The 25,349-nt window shown below is 37.6% G+C and overlaps 1 protein-coding gene across 1 annotated transcript in view; it reads right to left on the bottom strand.

Annotated features, from left to right (window-relative positions):
- Positions 1-25,349, bottom strand: part of LOC125662445 (uncharacterized) — a 62,636-nt gene that overhangs the window by 24,312 nt on the left and 12,975 nt on the right. The window contains exons 9-26 of the mRNA XM_056148061.1: positions 21,505-21,584; positions 20,377-20,590; positions 19,231-19,402; positions 18,675-18,787; positions 17,357-17,442; positions 17,096-17,192; positions 16,172-16,212; positions 15,489-15,660; positions 14,684-14,781; positions 12,653-12,743; positions 11,283-11,395; positions 10,397-10,631; positions 10,235-10,278; positions 9,171-9,299; positions 8,944-9,040; positions 3,229-3,270; positions 2,907-3,013; positions 1,180-1,283 (exon numbers count right to left, since the gene is read on the bottom strand). Coding sequence (XP_056004036.1) covers positions 1,180-1,283; positions 2,907-3,013; positions 3,229-3,270; positions 8,944-9,040; positions 9,171-9,299; positions 10,235-10,278; positions 10,397-10,631; positions 11,283-11,395; positions 12,653-12,743; positions 14,684-14,781; positions 15,489-15,660; positions 16,172-16,212; positions 17,096-17,192; positions 17,357-17,442; positions 18,675-18,787; positions 19,231-19,402; positions 20,377-20,590; positions 21,505-21,584 — 2,035 coding nt within the window. The remainder of the gene's footprint in view (positions 1-1,179; positions 1,284-2,906; positions 3,014-3,228; positions 3,271-8,943; positions 9,041-9,170; positions 9,300-10,234; positions 10,279-10,396; positions 10,632-11,282; positions 11,396-12,652; positions 12,744-14,683; positions 14,782-15,488; positions 15,661-16,171; positions 16,213-17,095; positions 17,193-17,356; positions 17,443-18,674; positions 18,788-19,230; positions 19,403-20,376; positions 20,591-21,504; positions 21,585-25,349) is intronic.

Here is a 25,349-nt window from a genome sequence, read left to right as displayed (position 1 = left end):
TTGAAGAAATAAAAAATAAGCCATACTTCTTGCCATATACTCAATATTTTCAAATTATTTACCTATTTCTACGTAGTTTGAATAAAATGCATAATATACATGTAGTGGTAAAAAGGTGAATATGATGAACAGTGATCACTCTCACAACTCCTATAATGAAAGGTGACGATAACGAACAGTGACCAATCCCATAACCCCTATCAACAATGCAAAATAGAGAGTTGGGCAAACATGGAGCACTGGGTATACCAGAGGTGGGATCAGGTGCGGAGGATGCGTAATCATCCCGTGTCAATAACGGCCTAACAATCGGTATGAAACATGTCAGATAGTATTTGACCTATATCATAGGTTGTGTTGGCAAACTGGATGATTTTAACGACCATGTCAAGTAAAGCGAATTAATGAGGACAATTGTAAGTAAAATAAAAGTAATATGAAATAAATTCGCAACTTCTGTTCTATTTTGCTCGTCCCGATCAGACACGTCCTCTAACCGTGCGACCCAGTAACAGGTGTCTGTTGGTGTCTCCCACATTCCAAATTCCACACCACATTGGTGATGTGGGCACAGTAGCTTATAACTCGCGGGTCCACTTTGCATTCACTGTACCACGATGATATAAAATAGTTTCAATACCTTTACGATATACATATACTACATTTGATTTGACTAATAAGTTTGTACATTGGACGAGGATTACATTACGGTACGTACATATTTGATAAAATAATTCTAATCGAATGCGTATCACCGTTTTTCAAAGTGAAGGGGTCAGTCGGAAAAAGGGTCCTAAGTTTCTAAAAAAAAAATTAAATCTTGACAAGGATAAAAGACCATCAACTGTGTTTGATGTAAACTCTCTCATTAAAATCTTAAGGAGGATTTGAGGGGCTTGTGACTTTTACTATAACAACATATCATTTTATCTCAGAACTAAAGTGTCTTAAATCGCTGTCTTGCAATGGAAAGCACCATAAAGGGTGACATTCAATGCTAACTTCAAGGTGCATACCCCCCCAAAGATCAACAAACCCAAAACGAACAGTTTATATACTCAATGATACCAGTTCACGGATAAATTTTCAAATCAATAGATGCAGTGATAGCAGCTTAATGCTTTTGCTTAGTCCCAAATCACATATTTGCATATGAGGACATATATATAAAACACTTACGCTTTCATCTGCAAGACCTTTTCCTTTTGCAGTTGACTCGTATTCCAGTCATCGGCCGCCTCTTGTAGAATGACACAGCCAATCAACAGGTGGGGAATTCTAACCTATTTAGATATGAAATTATATTCAGCACCCATTTCGAGTACGCAACTGTGTTCTACAATGCAAGTGTTTTTGAGCGATTGGAACTTCACTCATAATACTTTATGAAATAGTCCAAGCGCATGCATCGCGTTGATGGTTTGGCATATCGGTAAATTTGGACATAATTTGGTTGATTCTAGCAAGCATTAAGGCAACTAACGGCCTCACATGCAATTCATTATCTTTATTGATTTTTAGAAATACCTGCAGATAATTGGACTACGTTGTAATCTAAAGTCAATTCCAAGTCTTAATGCCCCCCTTTTATTTCAACCAGTGTCTAATAAGTATCATGTTGAATTCTTCCTCTTTTGTAAGGTTAACTACAGATAGATAAGTGAACAGCTATGTTGTTTTCTTACGCTATCAAATATCAAAGATTGTACCTTAAAATTAGGATTTAAATTCCACTCTGGAGAATTATTGTACCTGGCAGTAATCACTTAATGTGATGTTTCTACATGTGTATGATATTGTGATTTTTTGAGATCAAATTACCCTAAACGGATATGAAAACAAACTTTATACGTTCATTGTCGTTCATGTAAAAATTGTCAATGACATACAAAATGAAGTGAAAGGACATTGACGCATAACAACATGTTGACCGGTCACATCAACCATCAGCCTTATGTCTTGATCAGGTAAACAAAGCAATCCGTAGTAAAATTTAGCATTTAACGAACGTCCTAATAATTGGTATGAAACACGTTAGACACCATTAGACACATTGATAATTCGCACTTACATTTAAGATAAATTCCAATATTTAACAGCAGTATAAAACAATATGTGTTCTTGAAACACACAATGTCACACACTGTGCTCATACTGATGAACAATTAAAAAAACATAGATACATTAAATGACTGACGACACAGGACCTTGGGGTTGCGAAATTGACAATGTCTCTACATCCTTCTTTACTTTTCCTAAAGATGCATTTAGTTTAAATATGGTATCAGCAAAATTAAAGAAACTGTCTTTAAAATGATGAAGATATTCAATCCCCATGTGCATTTTGACTGTATCCTGTTACCAAAACCCCTACCCCTAGGATCAAGAATATTTAAGATAGGTCCAACAGCTCCTTCTAAATATCCATTCAGTTTCAACTTAGTATCACTAATATTATATATGATGTTACTAAAGGGTTAAACACACATTCTATACTAAATTTGGTCCCACCCTAGTGTCAGAAGCTCTCTCCCGGGGATCACGAAATTGTCACTTTTGGTAGAACCCGTCCTGTCCTACAAGACTATGCATTAAGATTTTCTTACATATATACAATGGTAGAGAAGAATGATCAACTGTTGACAGTTTTTACCTAGTCCCTAAGACCCCTCAAACGCAGAAGTTCTGGAAATTAAGATATGCATTTGCCTTGTCACAACAATGTTTCATGCAAAAGAATAGGATAGTTATTTGCGTGTATGAAGATGAAACTTAAACTGTTCAACGACACAAGACGAAAGACGCAGATAAATAGAAATAAACCATCGAAATGACCTAACAGGTTACTAGTTAAAGTAAACTCCAAAACCAATCTGAAGTGGAACATGAAATAAAGTTATGCTTACGCAGCCAGTTTCTATCAGCTGTTTAGCGCCATCATAATATCCCTTTCTCAGAAGTGCGAAGAAAATTAAACCGTAAAGGCCTGAAACTTTCACATCTAATCTTCCCTCTGGAAGAAAACATAGACTTTAAAGAAATTGTATGAAAGTATGAGGATTATGACAAAGTATCGTACACCGTTAGGGCTAACTCGGAATATCCTCATCTAACATATTACAATGTCAATTATGTCTGCAAGAAATGTCATCGAATTACGGAATAACGTATTATATAATAAAAATATTCAAAATTTGTTAACATTCTCGAATAGAAAAATAAAGAAACCTGAATTCAAATCCCACTCCGTGACATCCCCCTCATCATAATCTACAAGAAATATTGATTTTGTAATAATAATAAAAGCATAAAAGTGATAAAAACAACCAAAAATGTTCTTTCGCATTGATTCAGTTGTGATACATAAACACCATGTATAGGTAGGTACATAATATGGGCAATTGGCAACGGAGTCATACCGTTTCCCATAAAATTCCGTTATTAGTTCGCCATTAATATTCACGATCACGCTCGGGAACCTTTTATTCCTATCGAGTCGTCAACATGGCCGGTGAAGGGCTCAAAAATTGTGGCCTATGTTCTGCGGCAGGGTAGGGATCTTTATCGTATCACACCTGCTGTGACACAGGATCTCGGTTTTCTCTGGCCACATCCGACATACCACCCCTATAGAGTTAAGTAAGGGGTTCTGAGGATAAATTCTAATCCGGACCCCTGTAGTTATTTAAATATAAAAGAAATAAACATATATTTTGTTGTCAAAAGGTCAATGTTGCGAAAGTCTTTCAGCCTGTTTCACTATGACACAATATCTCGAACTGTTTTTAATACACGGAAATGTATTTGTTTAGCAAGGGGTGTTAGAGTATGACTGTCTATCTGTGCTAGAGTATATCTGTCTGTCTTCCTGTCTGTATGTGATAGAGTATAACCGTCTGTCTGTTTGTTGTAGAGTATAACTGTTTGTCTTTCTGCATGTCGGTGGTGGAGTCTGACTGTCGGTCTGTCTGTAGTAGAGTATGCCTGTTTGTATCCCTGTCTGTCTGTGGTAGAATATGTCTGTCGGTCTGTCTGTCTGTGGTAGATTATAACTGTTTGTCTTTATATCTGTCTATGGTAGAGTATGGTTGTCTTTCTGTATGTTTGCGGTAAAGTATGATTGTATGTCTGTCTATCAGGGACAAAGTATGACTATCCGTCTGTCTATCTTGCTGTCTGTGGTAGAGTGTGGATGTGTATCTGTGGTAGAGTATGGCTGTCTGTATATATGTCTCTCTGTGATAATATGGTTGTCTGTATATATATCTGGCTGCGGTAACATGACTGTCTGTGTATCTATCTGTCTGATGTAGTTTGGCTGTCTGTATATATGTCCGTTTGTGGTAGCGTGGCTGTCTGTATATCTGTCTGTCTGTGGTAGTGTGGTTATGTGTATATCTGTCTGTCTGTGGAAGTGTGGCTGTCTGTATATTTGTCTGTGATAGTGTTGCTGTCTGTATATCTGACAGTCTGTGGTAGTGTGGCTATCTGTATATATGTCTGTATGTGGTAGTGTGGCTGTCTGTATATCTGTATGTCTGTGGTAGTTTGGCTGTCTGTATATCTGTCTGACTGTGGTAGTGTGGATGTCTGTATATGTGTCTGTCTTTGGTAGTGTGGCTGTCTGTATATCTGTCAGTCTGTGGAAGTGTGGCTATCTGTATATATGTCTATCTGTGGTAGTGTGGGATCTGTAGATAAGCTTGTCTGTGGTAGTGTGACTGTCTGCTGCTTATCTGTGTGTCTGAGGTAGTGTGCCTGTCTGTATATCTGTCTGTCTGTGGTAGTGTGGCTGTCTGTATATCTGTCTGTCTGTGGTAGTGTGGCTGTCTGTATATCTGTCTGTCTGTGGTAGTGTGGCTATCTGTATATGTGCCTATCTGTGGTAGTGTGGCTGTCTGTATATATGTATGTCTGAGATAGTGTAGCTGTCTGTATATCTGTCTGTTTGTGGTAGTGTGGCTGTCTGTATATATGTCTGTCTGTGGTAGTGTGGCTGTCTGTATATATGTCTGTCTGTGGTAGTGTGGATGTCTGTATATATTTCTGTCTGTGGTAGTGTGGCTGTCTGTATATGTGTCTGTCTTTGGTAGCGTGGCTGTCTGTATGTATGTCTGTATGTGGTAGTGTGGATGTCTGTATATATTTCTGTCTGTGGTAGTGTGGCTGTCTGTATATGTGTCTGTCTTTGGTAGCGTGGCTGTCTGTATGTATGTCTGTATGTGGTAGTGTGGATGTCTGTATATATTTCTGTCTGTGGTAGTGTGGCTGTCTGTATATGTGTCTGTCTTTGGTAGTGTGGCTGTCTGTATATGTGTCTGTCTGTGGTAGTATGGCTGTCTGTATATATATATCTGTCTAAGGTAGAGTGGCTGTCTGTATATCTATCTGTCTGTGGCATTGTGGCTGTCTGTATAACTGTTTGTCTGTGGTAGTGTGGCTGTATGTATATGTGTCTGTCTATGGTAGTATGGCCTTCTGTATATCTGTCTATCTGATGTAGTGTGGCTGTCTGTATATTTGTCTGTCTGTGGTAGTGTGGTTGTCTGTATATATGTATGTATGTGGTAGTGTGGTTGTGTGTATATATGTCTGTCTGTGGAAGTGTGGCTGTCTGTATATTTGTCTGTGATAGTGTTGCTGTCTGTATATCTGACAGTCTGTGGTAGTGTGGCTATCTGTATATATGTCTGTATGTGGTAGTGTGGCTGTCTGTATATCTGTATGTCTGTGATAGTGTGGCTGTCTGTATATCCGTCTGACTGTGGTAGTGTGGCTGTCTGTATATGTGTCTGTATGTGGTAGTGTGGCTGTCTGTATATCTGTATGTCGGTGATAGTGTGGCTGTCTGTATATCCGTCTGACTGTGGTAGTGTGGATGTCTGTATATGTGTCTGTCTTTGGTAGTGTGGTTGTCTGTATATCTGTCAGTCTGTGGTAGTGTGGCTATCTCTATACATGTCTGTATGTGGTAGTGTGACTGTCTGTATATATTTATATCTGTGGTAGTGTGGGTATCTGTACATGCACTTGTCTGTGGTAGTGTGACTGTCTGCTGCTTATCTGTCTGTCTGAGGTAGTGTGGCTGTCTGTATATCTGTCTGTCTGAGGTAGTGTGGCTGTCTGTATATCTGTCTGTCTGTGGTAGTGTGTCTGTCTGTATATCTGACTGTCTGTGGTAGTGTGGCTATCTGTATATGTGCCTATCTGTGGTAGTGTGGCTGTCTGTATATATGTATGTCTGAGATAGTGTAGCTGTCTGTATATCTGTCTGTTTGTGGTAGTGTGGTTGTCTGTATATTTGTCTGTCTGTGGTAGTGTGGCTGTCTGTATATATGTCTGTCTGTGGTAGTGTGGCTGTCTGTATATGTGTCTGTCTTTGGTAGTGTAGCTGTCTGTATATGTGTCTGTCTGTGGTAGTGTGGATGTCTGTATATATATCTGTCTAAGGTAGAGTGGTTGTATGTATATCTATCTGTCTGTGGCATTGTGACTGTCTGTATAACTGTTTGTCTGTGGTAGTGTGGGTGTCTGTATATGTGTCTGTCTGTGGTAGTGTGGCTGTCTGTATATCTGTCGGTATGTGGTAGTGTGGCTGTCAGTATATTTGTATGTCTGTGGTAGTGTGGTTGTCTGTATATCTGTATGTCTGTGGTAGTGTGGTTGTCTGTATATGTGTATGTCTGTGGTACTGTGGCTGTCTGTATATGTGTCTGTCTGTGGTAGTGTAGCTGTATGTGTATGTCTGTTTAAGATAGTGTGGCTGTCTGTATATATGTCTTTCTGTGGTAGTGTGGCTGCCTGTATATCTTACAGTCTGTGGCATTGTGGCTGTCTATATAACTATCTGTCTATGGTAGTGTGACTGTCTCTATATGTGTCTGTCTGTTGTAGTGTGGTTGTTTGTATATATGTCTGTCTGTGGTAGTGTGGCTATCTGCATATATGTCTGTCTGTGGTAGTGTGACTGTCTGTATGTGTGTCTGTCTTTGGTAGTGTAGCTTTTTGTATATATGTATGTCTGCGGTAATGTGGTTGTATGTATATATGTCCATCTGTGATAGTGTGGTTGTCTGTATATCTGTCTGTCTGTGGTAGTATGGCTGTCTGTACATATATATGTATGTGGTAGTGTGGCTGTCTGTATGTGTGGCTGTCTTTGGTAGTGTGGTTGTCTGTATATCTATCGGTCTGTGGTAGTGTGGTTGTCTGTATATGTGCGTCTGTGGTAGTGTGGCTGTATGTATATCTGTGTATATCTGGTAGTGTGGCTGTCTGTATATATGTCTGTATGTGGTAGTGTGGCTGTCTGTATATATGTGTATATGTGGTAGTGTGGCTGTCTGTATATATGTCTGTCTGTGGTAGTGTGGCTGTCTGTATATCTGTCTGTCTGTGGTAGTGTGGCTGTCTGTATATCTGTATGTCTGTGGCAGTGTGGCTGTATGTATATCTGTATGTCTGTGGTAGTGTGGCTGTCTGTATATCTGTATGTCTGTGGTAGTGTGGCTGTCTGTATATCTGTATGTCTGTGGTAGTGTGGTTGCCTTTATAGCTGTCTGTCTGTGGTAGTGTGGCTGTCTGCATATGTGTCTGTCTGTGGTAGAGTACGGATATCTTCCGTTCTGCCTGGATATGGTAAATTATGGGTGTCTCTCTTTCTGTCTGCATGTTTTCCGTCTGAACTTTGATTTTGAATGTGCGTGTTCCTTTATGGCTATTTTTGTGGTGTAATATGACATACCCCCCCCCCCTATTATGAAAATATATTCCGTTGCCAAAAGGTCAATGTGCGAAAGGCTTTCAGTCCGTTAAATTTTGTCACAATATTTTTACCTGTACATATATATACTTGTTAAGCAAGGGTGGTAGAGTATGGCTGTCTGTCTTTCTGTCTCTTGTGGTAGAGTATGTATGTTTGACTTTCTGTTTGTTTGTGGTACAGTATGACTGTCTGTCTTCCTATCTCTCTGTGGTAGAGTATGTGTGTTTGTCTTTCAGTGGTAGAGTATGTATGTTTGACTTTCTGTTTGTTAGTGGTACAGTATGGCTGTCTGTCTTCCTATCTCTCTGTGGTAGAGTATGTGTGTTTGACTTTCTGCCTGTCGGTGGTACAGTATGATTGTCTGTCTTTCTATCTCTCTGTGGTAGAGTATGTGTGTTTGACTTTCTGCCTGTCGGTGGTACAATAAGACTGTCTGTCTTTCTATCTCTCCTGTGTAGATTATGTGTGTTTATCTTTATGTCTGTCTGTGGTACAGTATGGTTGTCCGTCTTTCTATCTCTTTGTGGTAGAGTATGTGTGTTTGTCTTTCTGTGGTAGAGTATGTGTGTTTGACTTTCTGTCTGCTTTTTTGTCCGTCAGTACTATGAGTATGACTGATATCCTGAACAGTTAAAAATTCTGACGTGTATCGAATAGTTTGCCCCAAAAATGTCACACTGGTATCGATATAATTGCCATCTATATTTGATAAACGCCAATTCTTTGTGCATCAATTTCGATAAAGGATTATACTAATATAAATTGAATTGTAATGAATAACTGAAGATAACGAATACTGATCAATGTCGTAAAAGATATCAAATGAAGAGCCCGATAAACGCGGGTCCCTTGACAACCAGAGGTGGGATCAGGTGCATATGATGAGTTAGCATCCCTTGTTGACAGGTTACAACCACCGTAAGCCTCAATTTACTTTGAAAACTTTGTTTTCTATACAACCCAAACAATTTGCAAATTTGTATTCCCTATCTATTCATAAATGATTGTACATGTAATTTTTTTAAGTTCTGCTATATATCTAAAACGGAAACTTGGAACATGTGTTCATTTTTTTAAGTAAGTAGTCAACAGAGTCATTCTATATATAATGTTAATGCATTAGGGTTGCTATTGTGTGGTATGAAAACAAAGAAAGGAGTAATTTCTAAGTTGGATACCTATTCCTTTCTTCTTCCATTTTGGTACGACATAAGCCGATTTAGTCTTTGATGCCAAATCTCTCCAAAGACCATTCTGGAACTCTTCAGTCATTTTCTAAGATAAGAAATAATTATGATCAAGCCCTAAATGACTTCCAATGAAATATTCAGTGATATTAGTATAGCTTTTATGCTTTTATGAAATGGAATAATTGTATGAAGAAAAAAAAACATTTTATACAAACTTGTTCACAGATAAATTCAATCGATCGATGGTTAAAAGAGCCTTTGATGAAATTTTTTGGTATTTTCCATTGCCCAGTTTTCATTAAATACATCGACAATGCGTTTGGGTAAATATGACTGTTGTCCCCCTGTACAGCAAAGGAAAGAAAAATGAGAAATCAATTAGGCGATAGTGTATAATGTAAACAAAATACACAATCGTAAACAAAATATACAGTTGTAAACAAAACAATGAACTGTAAACAAAATAATGATCTGTTAACAAAACATACAGCTGCAATTAAAACATGAGTTGTAAACAATGAGCTATAGACAACAAAATGAAATGTAAACAAAACATGTAGTTGTAAACGAAACAATGAGGTGTAAACAAAACATACGAATGTGAAAAACAACAGGTCCATCAGCCACTTCGCTCACCTGAGCAGCAGCTTGAGCAAACCTATCACTATACACGCAGCTTGGTTAAAACAAATCTTTTTCAATAATTGTCAAACTTAATTATCAAACTTGACTACAAATCCATCAACTACCAGATGCCCCTGGAGATAGATATGCTTTTTTATATCAACAATTTTCATCTAAGGATCCTCTGTGTCAACATTTGTTCCCCATACATTCGTATGTAAAACTTTGATTCCCTATTGTGGCTCCTTACTCATCTCAGGGGTTATACTTTTTACAAGCTTGAATCTGTACTTTGCTAGGAAACTTTGATGTAAATTTCAGTTCTTCTGACCCAGTGGTTCTTGAAAAGATACCTAAATACCCCACACTATATTTACATTTTGTGATAATCTACGCTTTTACGGAGACATGGTCTTTCATTTGGACAAATGTAAATTCCCTTTTTACAAAGACTATGTGTGCGAAGTTTAGTTGAAATTGATCACTTGATTCTAGAGAATAAGATGAAAATGTGAAAAGTCAACGGAGACGCCAACAGAAACGGATACGTTTTGATCAGAAAAGTTCCATTGTGGCTTCGGTTCAGGTGAGATAACCAGTTAACCGCAAACAAAATGAACAGCTGCAAAACAAAAACAAAACATTGTACACTTACGAAAATATCATGGCTTGTGTCGAAGGAACACGCATACATGTATACTGGAAGTAAAACAGAAACAGCAATGTTTCATGGTAAAACAGCAATGCATCATGGTATTATCATGTAGACATACTGCGATGTCCGTGAACATTCATCACAGAATCGATAATAATTCACCTCCAATCAACAAAGAGGAAATCAACGCAGCCACGTTTTCTAAATCGGCAGGTATATCCTCTAGTTGAGTGATTTCAGCATCGTCTTCCTCTTCGCGGTCTCTCCCTACGTCATAATCCTTCATGATCACATTGGTCACCTTCCATGGAGTTTTCAAATCAATTTTATGTTCCATCGTTTTCACACAATACACATCGTCTTCCATTGTCAATACATACACTTTCTTGGATTCTTTCTAAACATGAAATAAACGAATAATCACATATGAAATACCGTTACATCAGACTTTGGTCACAGACAACAAAAACGAAACACCGTTATATCAGAATTTGTTTTGTTTTAAGTAGGTCACAATTGATGTCCATACACCGGTGACAAATGCCACGAAGAGGACGAAAACAACATTCAAAGAAACATAACTTTCCAATCGTCATGATATCTCAATCAACCCTAAGTAAACACACATAAGTTCTGAATCAACCCTCAGTGAACAAACACGTAGAAGTTATCAACCAACACTCAGTAAACAAACACACATATGTTCTCAATCAACACCAAGTAAACAAACAAACAAAGGTTACCAATCAACACTCAGAAAACAAACACACAGGAGTTCTCAATCAACATTCAGTAATTAAACACACATACGATATCATTCAACACCCAGTAAACAAACATGCAGAAGTTCAGAATCAACACTCAGTAAACAAAGACACATACGTTATCAATAAACACTCAGTAAACAAACACGCAGAAGTTCACAATCAACACCAGGAAAAAAAAACCACAGAAGTTACCAATCAACACTCAATAAACAAACACACATAAGTTTTGAATCAATCTTCAGTAAACAAACATAAGTTTTCGATCAACACTTAGTTATAACCTTAAAGCAGATAACTGGAATTTTGTTCCCCGAGGCTCTGAAAAGGGCGTCGGTGTGAGTTACTCCGTTACGTAGTGATACAAAGGCGGGCAAGGGAATTTTTCCACTTAAATCTGCAAAACAAAGAAGTATTACTAACATTTGACGATATATATATATATATATATATATATATATATATATATATATATATATATATATATACAATATTGCTTAATGAAAAGTTACGATAACAAAGAGTGATCTATCTAATAACCCACATAAGCAATAAAAAAGAGTTGGGCAAACACGGACATCTGGACACAGCAGAGATGGAATCGGGTACATAGGAAAGGTACCGGGTAAGTAAGCACCCTTTGTCGACCGATCACACCCGCCGTGAGCCTTATATCCTGATCAGGTAAACCGTGTTATCCGTAATGAAAATCAGTGTGCCAAGAACGGCCTAACAATCAAAACCCATTTTAAACCGAAAGTTATTTCTTCAGTCAGTCTGTATTACTTATCCACACTTTCCTAAAACCTGTCTTCCTGTTATAAAATCCCAGTGTTTGGTTTTAATAATTGTACCCGGATGCATTGGCAGGGAATAATGGAGATTAAATGTCACGTGTTCCTCGTGTAACCTCTCTAATTCTATTATCACTTCTGGTAAACTAAACACGGAAGGATGGGTGGAACGATATTTCGTTTTGAAGTGTATGATGGAGAGTTTTATGCTTTATACACGTATAGGAAATTCTGTATACAGTTTCATGCATATATAATACTTACAGTTACACAGAGAACCATGTACATATATATACATCCGAACACTATACTTTATCAATTTACATTTGCTTATAGGAGTCAAGAGATCGATTACTGTTCCTTATCTTCACCGTTCGTGCATGCATAGATCACATTTTGTATATTCACACACCAACATGTGTAGGAAATACTATAAAACTTCATCTGCTTACAGATATAGATGTATTTAAGGCGAATACAACGAATAGAGATCAATATAATAACTCCTATAAGCAATAGAAACATATATGTGGGCAAACACGGACCCCTGGACACACCAGAGGTGGGGTAATATGCCGATGATGAGTAAGTATCCCCTGTTGACCAGTCAAACCCGCCAGAATACCTATATCTTGTTTACATATATGAAATAATGTAACCACACAAACATGCATGTGTAGAGTACTGTATACAGTAACACACATTGTAGAAACACTTTCTACAGTTAGAGACGGGTGTACACATAACACTATATACTTACACACAGACATGTATGTGTAGAATAACATATACAGTAGCATACATTGTAGAGATACTTTCTACAGTTAGAGACGGGTGTACATAGTACACTATACACTTACACACTGACATTCGTAGAAAATATAGCTGTTCATCTTCGTCCTCCCGCGTATCCCCGCGGACCAATTTCCTGACGCCCATATCTATCAAATTCTGGAGAAAGAAAAGCCATTTCAAAATATAATAGCGTCTTACACTGTTACAGACACACGTGTATAGACTTAGCTCCTTACACTATTACAGACACACGTGTATAGAGATAGCTCCTTACACTGTTACAGACACACGTGTATAGAGTTAGCTCCTTACACTGTTACAGACACACGTGTATAAAGTTAGCTGCTTACACTGTTACAGACACATGTGTGTAGAGTTAGCTACTTACACTGTTACAGACACACGTGTATAGAGTTAGCTGTTTACACTGTTACATATATACGTGTATAGAGTGTATAAAGTTTGCTGCTTACACTGTTACAGACACACGTGTATAGAGGTAGCTCCTTACACTGTTACAGATACACGTGTGTAGAGTTAGCTGCTCACACTGTTACATACCCACGTGTATAAAGTTAGCTGCTTACACTGTTACAGACACACATGTATAGGGTTAGCTGCTTACACTGTTACAGATACACGGTATAGAGTTAGGATAATGGCGTGGATTTGGTAGAATTAAGAAAACAATGAAAACACGGGGAAATTGTTTACTACTCTTAATTTCGTATCTTTATCTCATTTATGATATTGGTTGCTGTTCGTTATCTTTGCTGTTCGGTGATTATTCCGAAAAATTGTCAATACTTCCATTGATTTTTTAAGATATTAATATATATAGGACCCTAAACTCCATGTACAGATCTATACGTAATATATTCATCATCAACGAATAATCTTTAAACGTGTTATTTTCGTTGACATGGATATTTTTGTTTTAGATTTTCTAAGGCAGCTTGAATATTGACATTGCGTGTGATGTACGCTAATGAATGAAGTTATGAAAAGGTGAAGATAACGGAAGTTATCAATCTCCCACAGATTAATAAATTGTAAACAGTAGTATGTTTAACAACCTTTAATGGAAATGAACAAAATTGTGGCGTTTGCTGCTTCTTGATGTAATTTTAAAAAACACACAACTTTCCGAATGGAAAGTTGAAAATAAATGTAATGTTTAATATATCTGTTAGGTTTAATATACCTATGATGTGTAATATACCTATATACCTCTAATGTTTAATTTGAGTGTATTGTGCAATATACCTGTAATGTGTAATGAACTTGTAAAGCTCAATTTACCTGTAAAATTTAATATATATCTAATGTTTAATATATCTGTAACATCTAATCTACAGGTAGTGCTTAATGAAAGGTAAAGATAACGAACAGCGATCAATCTCATAACTCCTATAAGCAATACAAATAGATAGTTAGACAAACACGGGCCCCTGGATATACCAAAGGTGGGATCAGTTAACTAGGAGGAGTAAGCTTTCTCTGTCGACCGGTCACATCCGCCGTGAGTCCTATATCCTGATCAGGTAAACGGAGTTACTCGTAGTCAAAATCTGTGTGCCAAGAACGGCCTAACAATCGGTATGAAACACGTCAGACAAACATCTGACCCAATAATAGGTCGTATTGACGAGCTACATCGTTATGACGACCATATAGTTTGCGAAATGCTGACATCAATCGAGACTGTTGAAATCCCTGTGCCATCTACTTGTATGTCAGTAGCTTACCTAGATTTTGCATATCGAATCAGTTGAGATATATAAACACCATATGCAGGTGATAATGGAATATTGCTACATGAATACGGGAACTTCACAATGGAGAAGTGAAATCATCCCGTTTGTCATACAGTTGAGTTATCAGTTTGCCGTTAATGTCTACTTTCAATAAAATATCCAAGTATGAAACAGAAGTGAATGACTCTGTGGTGTCTTTTACTTCGAGCTGACATGGATATATCGAATTAACATATGAATGAAATATTTCATTGTTAATAGACAAAAGGTCGTCGATATATCTAAATGTCGAATTGAAGGCCACAGGAAGAGTTTAATTGACCTATCTTTTTAACTTACCTGTATTGTGCAAGTAGTGGTGTCTTTGTGGATGACGACCGCTTCGTCAACAAAAAGTACCTTCTCAACTGCAAGCTGACACGGCAAACGAGATTTACCTGTTATATAACCGAGATAAAAACCCATACATAAACTCGTCACCAATCGTCAAGGTATACACAGTTCCTCCTAACCAACAATATGGAGAATAATGTAATTCCACCGAAATCGCTATTTATGCATCTTTAACACGTATCCCAGTAAATCATCTAGCCCCTACATGATAAGGACTATTAAGGACCTATTGTTCCCTCTTATCGTGCATGTTCAGTAATTATACAATGCTACAGTTGTGATATTCAACCTGAATTCCCTACCTCCAATATACAAATTGGTCTCCATTGATGCATTAGATGTATCATCAAAGGATAACGTCATTACCATAGTGTATAAAGATAAAAAAGAAGGCACAGTCAATTCAAAAGCATGTATTTATGGACAATGTGGACAACTCTTCAATCCATGGGTTAAATATATGTATATACAAGTTTTGGTTTTTTTTAAATTTCAATTCTGTAGAAAGTAAATTCCCTATCATTACTTCTTGCATTACAAGTTATGCGATCTAACCACTGAGCTTACTGAGCTTACTGGGTCGCTATATGAAATATAGCAATAGTCCTACAATATAAAATTTCGGAATGCATACGAGAATTCTTCTTATAAAGAAGGAAAAGAAATACGTTTAGGATAAAAGGGTATTTATATCTTCATATATGTGCACACAATAAGTAAATTCCCCCAAATCAATTTTATTAATACGAACGTGCGAATTTCCTCACGTCCGCTAAAGGGTGAAACCTGTTCACAGTATTCTTGAATGATGCCGTGGTAACTTCTTCTGGTTTGTGTGCAACAATCAGATAAAGACTGTGCTGAACTTCTGGCGAGCACTTGGGGACATCTCTTTCATACCACAGTTCAACATCAATTTTTGCCTGTACAATTTTAAAAAGAGTGCAATTTCTACCATTATGATTTTAGTCTTAGAGGTAAAATTCTGAACAAATAGGCATGTAGCAACCCTATGGGAATATATATATATATATATATATATATATTTATTTATATATATACTGGTCAAATTTTTTCTCCCTTTTTCCATACGACTGTTAGGCCGTTCTCGTCACACTGATGTTGACTACGGATAACTCCGTTTACCCGATCAAAATATAGGGCTCACGGCGGGTGTAACCCGTCGACCAGGGATACTTTTTCATCCTTGGCATCTGTTCCACCTGTCATACATCCAGGGGTCCGTGTTTGCCCAATTCTTTGTTTTGCATTGTTCATCGGAGCTATGAGATTTATCACTGTTCGTTATCTTCACCATTTATATACATACACCATCGATCATGTTACATGTATTGACAGATCATAATACCAGAAGATGAAAATCGCCGAATGGACGTAAAAACACAAATAAACATATAGAGAATACAGACTAACATGACTGGTCTTGTCTTTCACTTCGACATATCCCTGGATATCTGAAAAAAGCATATGAAGAGTATCACATTATATCAAGCATTACATATAGTTGTATATTTATTCTACAAGTATAGACCCTAGAAAGTCTTAGCTACAATCATGTTTTGGACCTTCTTAATGAACGGATGATTACACTATATGTATGTCTACTCATCAAATGAAAAAAATCTCTACAATGAGCTTCTGAAATATATTTTGATACTTAAATGTGAAAACAAAATTTAGCTTTAAATCTTGAATCAATCTCTTCAAACCCCCAGGGATACTAAAGTGATATTTACAATTAATGTCCCATCATCCCAAAGAACTGTAATCCCGTGGGAATCCGGGTTAGAATAGGTCCTCACTCCCCACCCCCTCCTTGTCGTAAGAGGCGAGTACATGGGGTGGTCCTTCGGATGAGAATGCAAAAATCGAGGTCCCGTGTCACAGCCGGTGTGGCACGACAAATACCTTTTCCTGTTCAATGGCCATAAGCGCCGAGCATAGACCTACTTTTTGCACTCTTTTTACCGGCAATGGTGACGTTTCCATATGAGTGAAGTGTTATTGATGGAACGTGAAAAAATATCCAATCAATCAACCAAGTATACTTGTGCACCAGTTTTGAAAACGAATTGATAGTTACGAAGAAGCTAAAATAATTCAATTGCTAACGTATGACGCACGACGGTCGCTGGCCAATAGCAAATAAATCAATTATAGAAATAAATTCAACATTTAAAATACAAGAGGGCATGAAACCTGACACTTCACGCAAACATACGTTAGGGCATGAAACCCGACACTCCACGCAAGCATGATTACGTACGTAAGTGCTTCATGACAACTATTACAGCGTTATCAAAAATAAAATTGATTTCCTTAATGTATGTGCCATACCTTTTCCCAAGTCGGGCAGATGAGATGGATAATAAAAGAAGCGCTCATTGTTTTGGTCATTTTGAAAATCGGTAAATTTTCCCATGACTTGTTCATCCTGTAATTGACATGATTTTCATTTAATGAAATTCAGCACTTCTTGATAGAGGTAAATTGTCTAGCAATTTTCGTATAGATTATAACGTTGCTATAAATGTGAAAATATTTGGAATGTGACGTAGAACAGACAACCCAAAATTGAATTCATTGCGTGATACTTACCACGTCACCATCTCTGTTAACAACGACGATACACCTTGCCTCGTTTTTTCTGTAATGGCATATTTCTGTTATGGTGCCCTTCTTTCCTAAATGGATATTAATGTTAATTGCATGTTTCATACTTTATGCCGATACCTAATTGATCAATAGCATTCTGTGTCTACATTGAAATGTTCATCCAGTTCAACATTTACTTTATGCATCATACATGTTCTCTATACCTAGAATATTGTTAAATGAAAAGGTGATGGTAAAGAATAGTGGTCACTCTCATAAAATAAGAGTGGGGTAAAAACGGATCCCTGGACACACCAGGAGTAGTAAATACCCCCTGTTAATATATGAAGCTAGATATGACGCCGTACTGGTGGAGTAAAGACAGTGGATCCCAGGACATGCCAGAGGTGGAATCAAGAGGAGTAAACATCACCTGTCGATCTATCAATCTAGACATAGTAGATGTAACAGTTGACTAGGTATGCTAAAACCCCATATATCACACTGATTTACTCTTGAGTACCTGATCAAGATATAGGGCTCAGAATGGGTATGACGGGTTGACAGGGAATGATTGCTTTTTCCTAGGCATCTGATGTCATCTCTAGCATGTCCATTGGTTCGTGTTCGCCCTAGACTTAATTTCGTATCATTTAAGTGATTTGTGAGATTGATCACTGCTCGTTATGTTCATTTCTTCAGTTAGTCAATTATAACACCTAACCCTTTATCATATCTTGTTAGGTGTCATATTATGTCTGCTGTCATTTCCTATTTGTTGTAACTTCTTGTATATCCCCATACCTTGTCTATTGGTGTGTATCCCATGCTCGTTATCATAAGCAGTGTGTCATACGTCATTATTTCTACCATGTGTGTTGACGTACATATTGTGTAGTACGTCATTGTGTCTATCACGTTTGTAAACATACTTAGTGTGTAGTACGTCATTATATATCCTGTTTGTTGATATACGTAGTGTGTAGTACGTCATAATCTGTACTATGTTGACATATGTATTGTGTAATACGTCAGTATGTCCACTACGTTTGTTAAAGTACGTTATTAGTTCTAATATCTTTGTTGGCATGTGTCTTATTGTATATTCCAAAATGTACGCGAAAATATACATTGTGTGCTCAAGGTGGGTGTGACTGGTTGACAGGGGATCTCCTCCTAGGCACCTGGTTCCACCTCTGGTAAATCCAGGGGTCCGTGTTTACCCACCTCTTTATTTTGTCTTACTGATGCATGTAGGAGTGGTGAGATTTATCACTGTTCGTTATCTTCACCTTTCGTGTAGGATGTCGTTATAAGTTACCGTGTGCTTTATCTGTATTGCCTTCCAGTTCCTGGACCTTGGCGCCTGTGAACATTCCTAGAGCCGTTCTCACTTGTACTCCTGGGGTTGTGCGAGTGGTCTTTAGCTGTTCCCTAGTAAATGTATCGTTGAATTAGAATTATATACAACCATGACAACACACTCTGAGTGTGTGATTTACATAGAATACAGAGACGGCCATCTTTAGCTTCCGCATTAATGACCAGTATGTATTTATCCGCTTTGAAATGGTGCTATAGTTCGGAATACAATTCCTGGTCTGTGAACCTTTAAAAATATGCATGTGATCATCACTGTAATGAATTCATGAAAAGTAGTATGAAATTTAAACGAAATTCATAAATTGGCTTCCGTTAATGTTTTAAGTATAATTAAAAAAGAAATAGACAAATGCATTAATCATCTTTAAATGCATGTTGTTTACATTTATATCAGTACTTTTAACTTATCTATTTGCAAATTTGCCTCGTGCGTTAGTTACAATTGACTTGTAATAGATAGATTGCGTCATCGTTACATAATATCCTAGTAATACCTTTCTGCAGGCTCAGTGATTCGCTGGAATTTATGGTCGAGATGTTCATCTTTCGCAGACATGTAGCATGATGTACAGAGGTCATAGTTAGAACATTCGGTACACCTCCACCTCATTCCTTTGATCCTGTGGCCGCTTCCACATCCAGCGCACAAAACATCATGATACATCCCTGGAGAAATTTGTCTATGTCCATTAGTTGTTGATTGAAATGAATTATTGAATTATTGATCCGTCTTTACCCCACTCTCATTATATGTTTGAAGTGTTTTATTTCGTTAGCATGATATTTTACTTCTTCTTACTTTAAGAACATATAATATACTGTGGAATCAGGGGTCGACAGGGGATGCTTACTCCTCCTAGGCATCTGATCCCACCCCTGGTGTGTCGGGGGTCCGTGTTTGACCAGCTGTCTATTTAGTTTTGCTTGTAGGAGTTATGAGATTGATCATTGTTCGTTATATTCGCCTTTCATAGGGGGGGGGGGGGGTGTGCAATGTTCATAGATTGTATAGATTTGACAAATTTGTTGGAATGTACCCCCATGAATATGGCTTTTGCACTGTGCAAATTCACATATATTGTGTATTCCATTATATTTTCACGGGACAGGTGCATCCGCAGAGATTGAGCAGACACATCCCACCCACCACCCCCATCAGATTATTCTAAAGTGTATAATCTAAAAATGAAATGAGCACTAAATGAAAACTAAAGACACCCCGCGACATACACTTTAAGGTTCAATATTTACTATTAAGAAAGAGGAACACATGTATATTTCCCTACGATTCAATGAACAAATATGTAATAAGTAAGAATTCACGGTTTGTATTCATTTCCCGGCCATAATGAAGGCTGATATTATACTCCTGTTGGTGAGATTATACTAATATATAAATATTGCATGTAGTTGAAGGTAACATAGATAATTTTCACCCCCAAGAAAACCATTGTCAAACTCGCCTATGCCTCGGTTGACAATGGTTTCTCGACGGTAGAAAATGTCAGCTTCTTCATCGTCAACTTCCCTTATCTATGTAGCAATATTCCATTATCACCTGCATATGGTGTTTATATCTCTCAATTGATTCGATACACAAGATCTTGTTTTCTCTCTCTCTGATATTATATATTATTTACCTATCTGACTGTTGTCAAACAATAATATTTCTTTCGTATCTATTTCAACAATTTGCCCATTATCCAACTGCACGGTGACTAAACAATGCTGATTCTCAACCGCCTTTTCTTTAGCTCGGACTTTCTTTCTTTGGTGCGGGTTGAGATATCCTCGGTCTTTGGAGATTGTGCGTCTTTGTCCTCGTTTCGAGTCTCTTTTCATTATATCAATTTCCTATTTCAATGATATCAAAGAAAGGAATCAGTTAATATGTATTTATTAACTCCATTTACCTGATCAGGTTATAGGACTCACGGCGGGTGTGGTCGGTCGACAGGGATGCTCACTCCTCCTAAACACTCGATTCCGCCCCTGGTGTGTCCAGGGGTCCATGTTTGCCCAACTATCTATCTTGTAATGTTTGTAGGAGTTATGAGATTGATCACTGTTCGTTATCTTCGCCTTACATTATGAAAAACATGATGACTCTCCATATCTATATCGCAATATACATCATTATCAGATGCATATCATAGTTTTAACACTTCCCAACTTAATTGAAATGCGAGTTTATATCTTGCTGAGGGTGAAAAAAGGTGAAGATAATTGATAGTAATCAGCCTCGTACTCTTACTAGAATTACAAAATTGAGAGTAGAGCAAGCACACCCCCTGGGCATACAAGTGGTAAAATCAAGTGCCTAAGAGGAGTAAGCACCCCCCTGACGACCGATCACACCTACCATGAGCCCTCTATCTAGATGAGGTCAAACGAGTAATAAGTAGTCAGAATTAGGTCGTAAAATCGACCCAACAATTCATAAATTCATAAACCGAAGCAAGCTACTTGAAAGTGAAGAAAAAGAACGACAAATTAGTTGTATTACAATGGCTCCAGAATACTCCTTTAAAATCAGCATTCGCAAATAGTTGTTGTAATGATCTCCTTTCAACATAGCTTGTGGTTAGTTAAAATGTTGTCGTGTTCCACACCTATTTGATGATTCCGGGTAATCATGCTTGCCCTGTTCTAGATTTTGTATTTTATAGGATTTTGAAATTGATCGCTGTCATCAACTCCACCTTTTTTTATATAATTTAGTGTCATTTAATTGTTTCGATCACAATGATATATATAATCTTACATACCGGTGCATGGGTGATTGTTCCAACGGTCACGTCGTCATTGTCGGATTTTTTCACGACTCGTATTCCTTCAGCTACATTGCCTGTAATGATTGATTGAATATTGTTTAACGCCCCCTCGAGATTATTTCACTCATATGGATAAGTAACCACTGCCGGTGAAGGTTTTCAAAATCTAGTTCTATTCTCGGCGCTTATGGCCATGGAGCAGGGGGGATCTTTATCGTGCAACACCTGCAGTGACACGGGACCTCGGTTTTTGCGGTCTCATCCCAAGGACCGCCTCATTTAGTCGCCTTCTACGACAAGCAAAGGGGTAATGAGGACCTATTCTAACCCGGATCCCCACGAGATGACTGTAATGAGGATACCAGCAAGAATTATATATTTTGACGACGGATAACCTTCTTTACCTGATTAAGATATATGACTCACGGATGGTGGGACAGGTCGACAGGGGATCCTTACTCCTCCTAGGTACCTGACACCACCTCTGGTGTGTCTGGGGTCCGTGCCTGCTTAACAATCTATTTTGTATTGCTTGCGGGGGTTATGAGATTGATCACTGTTCGTTATCTTCGTCATCCATTCAAGTCACGGTGATGTGCTTTAGTTGTCTGCGTAGGTGGACTAATTTATAAATATTCTTTGATATTTGCACAACATTAGTTAGTGTATCTTAAATGAGTACCAAAAATGTGTCTTTAAACCGTAAGCGATTCTTAATATCAACGATAGAAATTTCAAATGACGTAAAAGGTAGTCTCACATTCCTATTAAGGGTATATATTGCTGATCAGTAAATTAGTGCAAACTTCCTTCATCCTTTGGAAAGTTAACGTCGTTATCGATTAAGCTATACGGGGACATGGGAAGATAACGATTAGTGATCAACCTCATAATAACTCCAATGAGAAATACAAAATAGTGAGTTGGGCAAACACGGAACCCTGGATATACGAGAGGTGGAATAAGGTACCTAGGCGGAGTAAGCATATCCTGCCAATCGGACATACCCGCCGTATAATATAGATAACTTGATAAGCGGGGTAATTAATCAATAAAGATATACAGGACTAAACTGTTTTCTGATGAATCTATGCAGGTCCCCCTTCATTATTTTTGACATCGTGCCCTAACAATCATAGTTATGTAGCAGTATTCCATTATCACCTGCATATAGTGTTTCTGTCTCTCAACTGATTCAATACACTAGAGGATGTTAAAGAGGTTTCAAAAATCTCGTTTAAAGACAGCATTTTTTAAATTATATAGCCATTATAAGGATATACACTGAGTGGCTAAAAGTATTGCAACAAAGATGGCTGACGTCATCGTAATTTTACTCGCTTAAAATTTTATCTTCATTGCTGACGCGCAACGAAGTAAACTAAGGTCGTAATGTCAGATATGCGAATTAAATAGGGTACGAATTATATGAGTAACTGTTTTCACTTCAAAGTAGCAGATGATTTCCGGTAAGGTATCGAATGAAAACAATTTCGAAGAATAAGTTGTCAAAGGACCTAAAGAAACGGATTGTAATTCTACATTCAAAAGGATTTAATGACAACAAAATTAGAGAGTCAATGAGATTCAATTGCTGCACAGTAGGACGAGTTTGGGGGACACAATATTCTGAAAACGATTACAAAGTCAACAGACAAAGCCGACTTTTTTTGTGCCGAGGGGAATATTTTGAAGACCTGAACAGTGGCAGAAAGTTATTTTTTTCAGACGAAACACAGGCAGTCATTGGACAAATAAGTGTGTGGAGAAAAACGACCAAGAAGTGGAAGCCTTACTGTCTGAACCAATACAAAACGCCCGCGGGAGTAAGTTGTATGTTTTGGTGGTGATGGTATTGGTGTTCTTGTACCTGTTGATGGAAATATATACTCAGCAAAGTATATTGAGTTGTTGGATAATCACGTATAGCCTGTTATTGTGCGAGTTTTTGGAAATCAACAATTTATTTTCCAAGGCAATAACGCCACCCCCACTCCCGTAGACAGACCAAGTCTTCGAAACAAGAAAGCAGTGTTCGAAAATGCAACTGGCCTGCACAGTTTCCATACCTTAATGTTATTGAAAATGTCTGGCGTAGTATCACAATCAAACTGTTCCGTGAGATTTATGATCTAGTGGATACAGTGAGAAGAATTTAAAATGGTCTCTCTCAAACATACATTCGGAGCTTATATGCTTCAATTCCTTTGAGACTATGTCAGGTTAATATCCAGAAAGGCTTTGCAACAAAATAATAAAGAAACATTGCAAGTAGATGTTGTTTATTTCATTTAAAGCTGGTTTCCCGTTGCAGCTGATATAACATTGTGATGACGTCAGCCATTTATGTTGCAATACTTTTGGCCGCTCAGTGTAGTTTGCTAGTAAAACATCTCGTTGAATCAAATACTGTCTGACATATTTCATACTAATTGTTAAACCGCTCTTTGGACACTGGTTTTGACTACGGATTACACCGTTTATCTGATGAAGACATTGGGTGCATGCCAGGTGTGACCGGTCGACAAGACAAGTTTATTCATCTTAGGCACCTGACCCCACCTCTTCTGTGCCCAGGGGCCTGTGTTTATCCAACTCTTAATTTTATATTCCTTATAAGACCTGTGAAATTGATCAATGTTTATCGTCATCTTTTCATTCTAACATGGATGGGATTCTGTCAGATTTTTTTTTCTACCTTGAACTGTTCGTCCTACTTTTAATCTTTGTTCAACCTTAATTGGAATCATGAGACAGATATCTGTTGCTTCCCTATTTTAACATAGATATTCCAAACTCAACAACCTTTGAGGTAGCATTTCCGTACAATCTAACTATGACTTTCTTTGTGTGGCGTTGAGCATTCACACATTCACCTCATATTACATAGATACCTTCAGTTGACAACTCAAACACAGTTAATGCGTTTAACAGGAAATTATCTAAACCATAATTTTGCATGATTTTTCCAAACTCATTTTTTAATATAGAAATAGCCCATACGTTGTGTACCACGTGTCCGGTGATCATGTGATCACCGTACCGCGTGACAGTGTCGGGTACATACAAAATGCTATCGCAAGGGACATGCGGTGTAAAATATGATTCTGAAGTGTGACCAGCATATCGCATGGTAGTGTCGGGTACATACAAAATGCTATCGCAAGGGACATGCGGTGTAAAATATGATTCTGAAATGTTGATAGTTTCAATATATTATCCTCCTTGTGGTAGATACTGTTTTATCTACATTACTCAGTTCAAAACAGTGTGTTCATTGTAACATACTTTCCGATAAAAAGTCATTCCAAGCGCTTTGTTATTTATTTCAATATATAGAGAATATTGGTGAAAAAGATTAATATTTCTGTAAGTTCCGTATCGTCGGGTGATATATTTGTTTAACAATCTCGATCTTCATTACACAATGTCCCTATATTTGCGTGCCGATTGTTGGGCCGTTCTTGGCACGCTGAATTTAACTACGAATGTCTCCGTTTACCTGTTCAGGATATAGGGCTGATAGCGTGTGTGACCGGTCGACAGAGGTTGTTTGCTCCTCCTAGGCACCAGATCCCACCTCTGGTTGTCCAGAGGTCCGTGTTTGTCCAACTCTCTATTTTGTATTGCTTATAGGAGTTATGAGGTTAATCACTGTTCATTATCTTCACCTTTCATAGCAACACATTTATAAAGGAAAATTAAAATATTTAGAAAAGAGGATTTATGGATGGAAGTTAAATTTCTTAGAAAACAGAAACATTGTTTGCAAAGTAAATTCAAATTTATTTGGCAATTTTTGATACAAGTTTTCTAACAGGAAATTCAAATTTTATGTG

Source organism: Ostrea edulis, chromosome 8 (genome assembly GCF_947568905.1).
Source record: "Ostrea edulis chromosome 8, xbOstEdul1.1, whole genome shotgun sequence".
NCBI lineage: Eukaryota > Metazoa > Mollusca > Bivalvia > Ostreida > Ostreidae > Ostrea > Ostrea edulis.
Note: the sequence above shows the minus strand (reverse complement) of the source record. Positions and strands in the feature narration are given on the sequence as shown.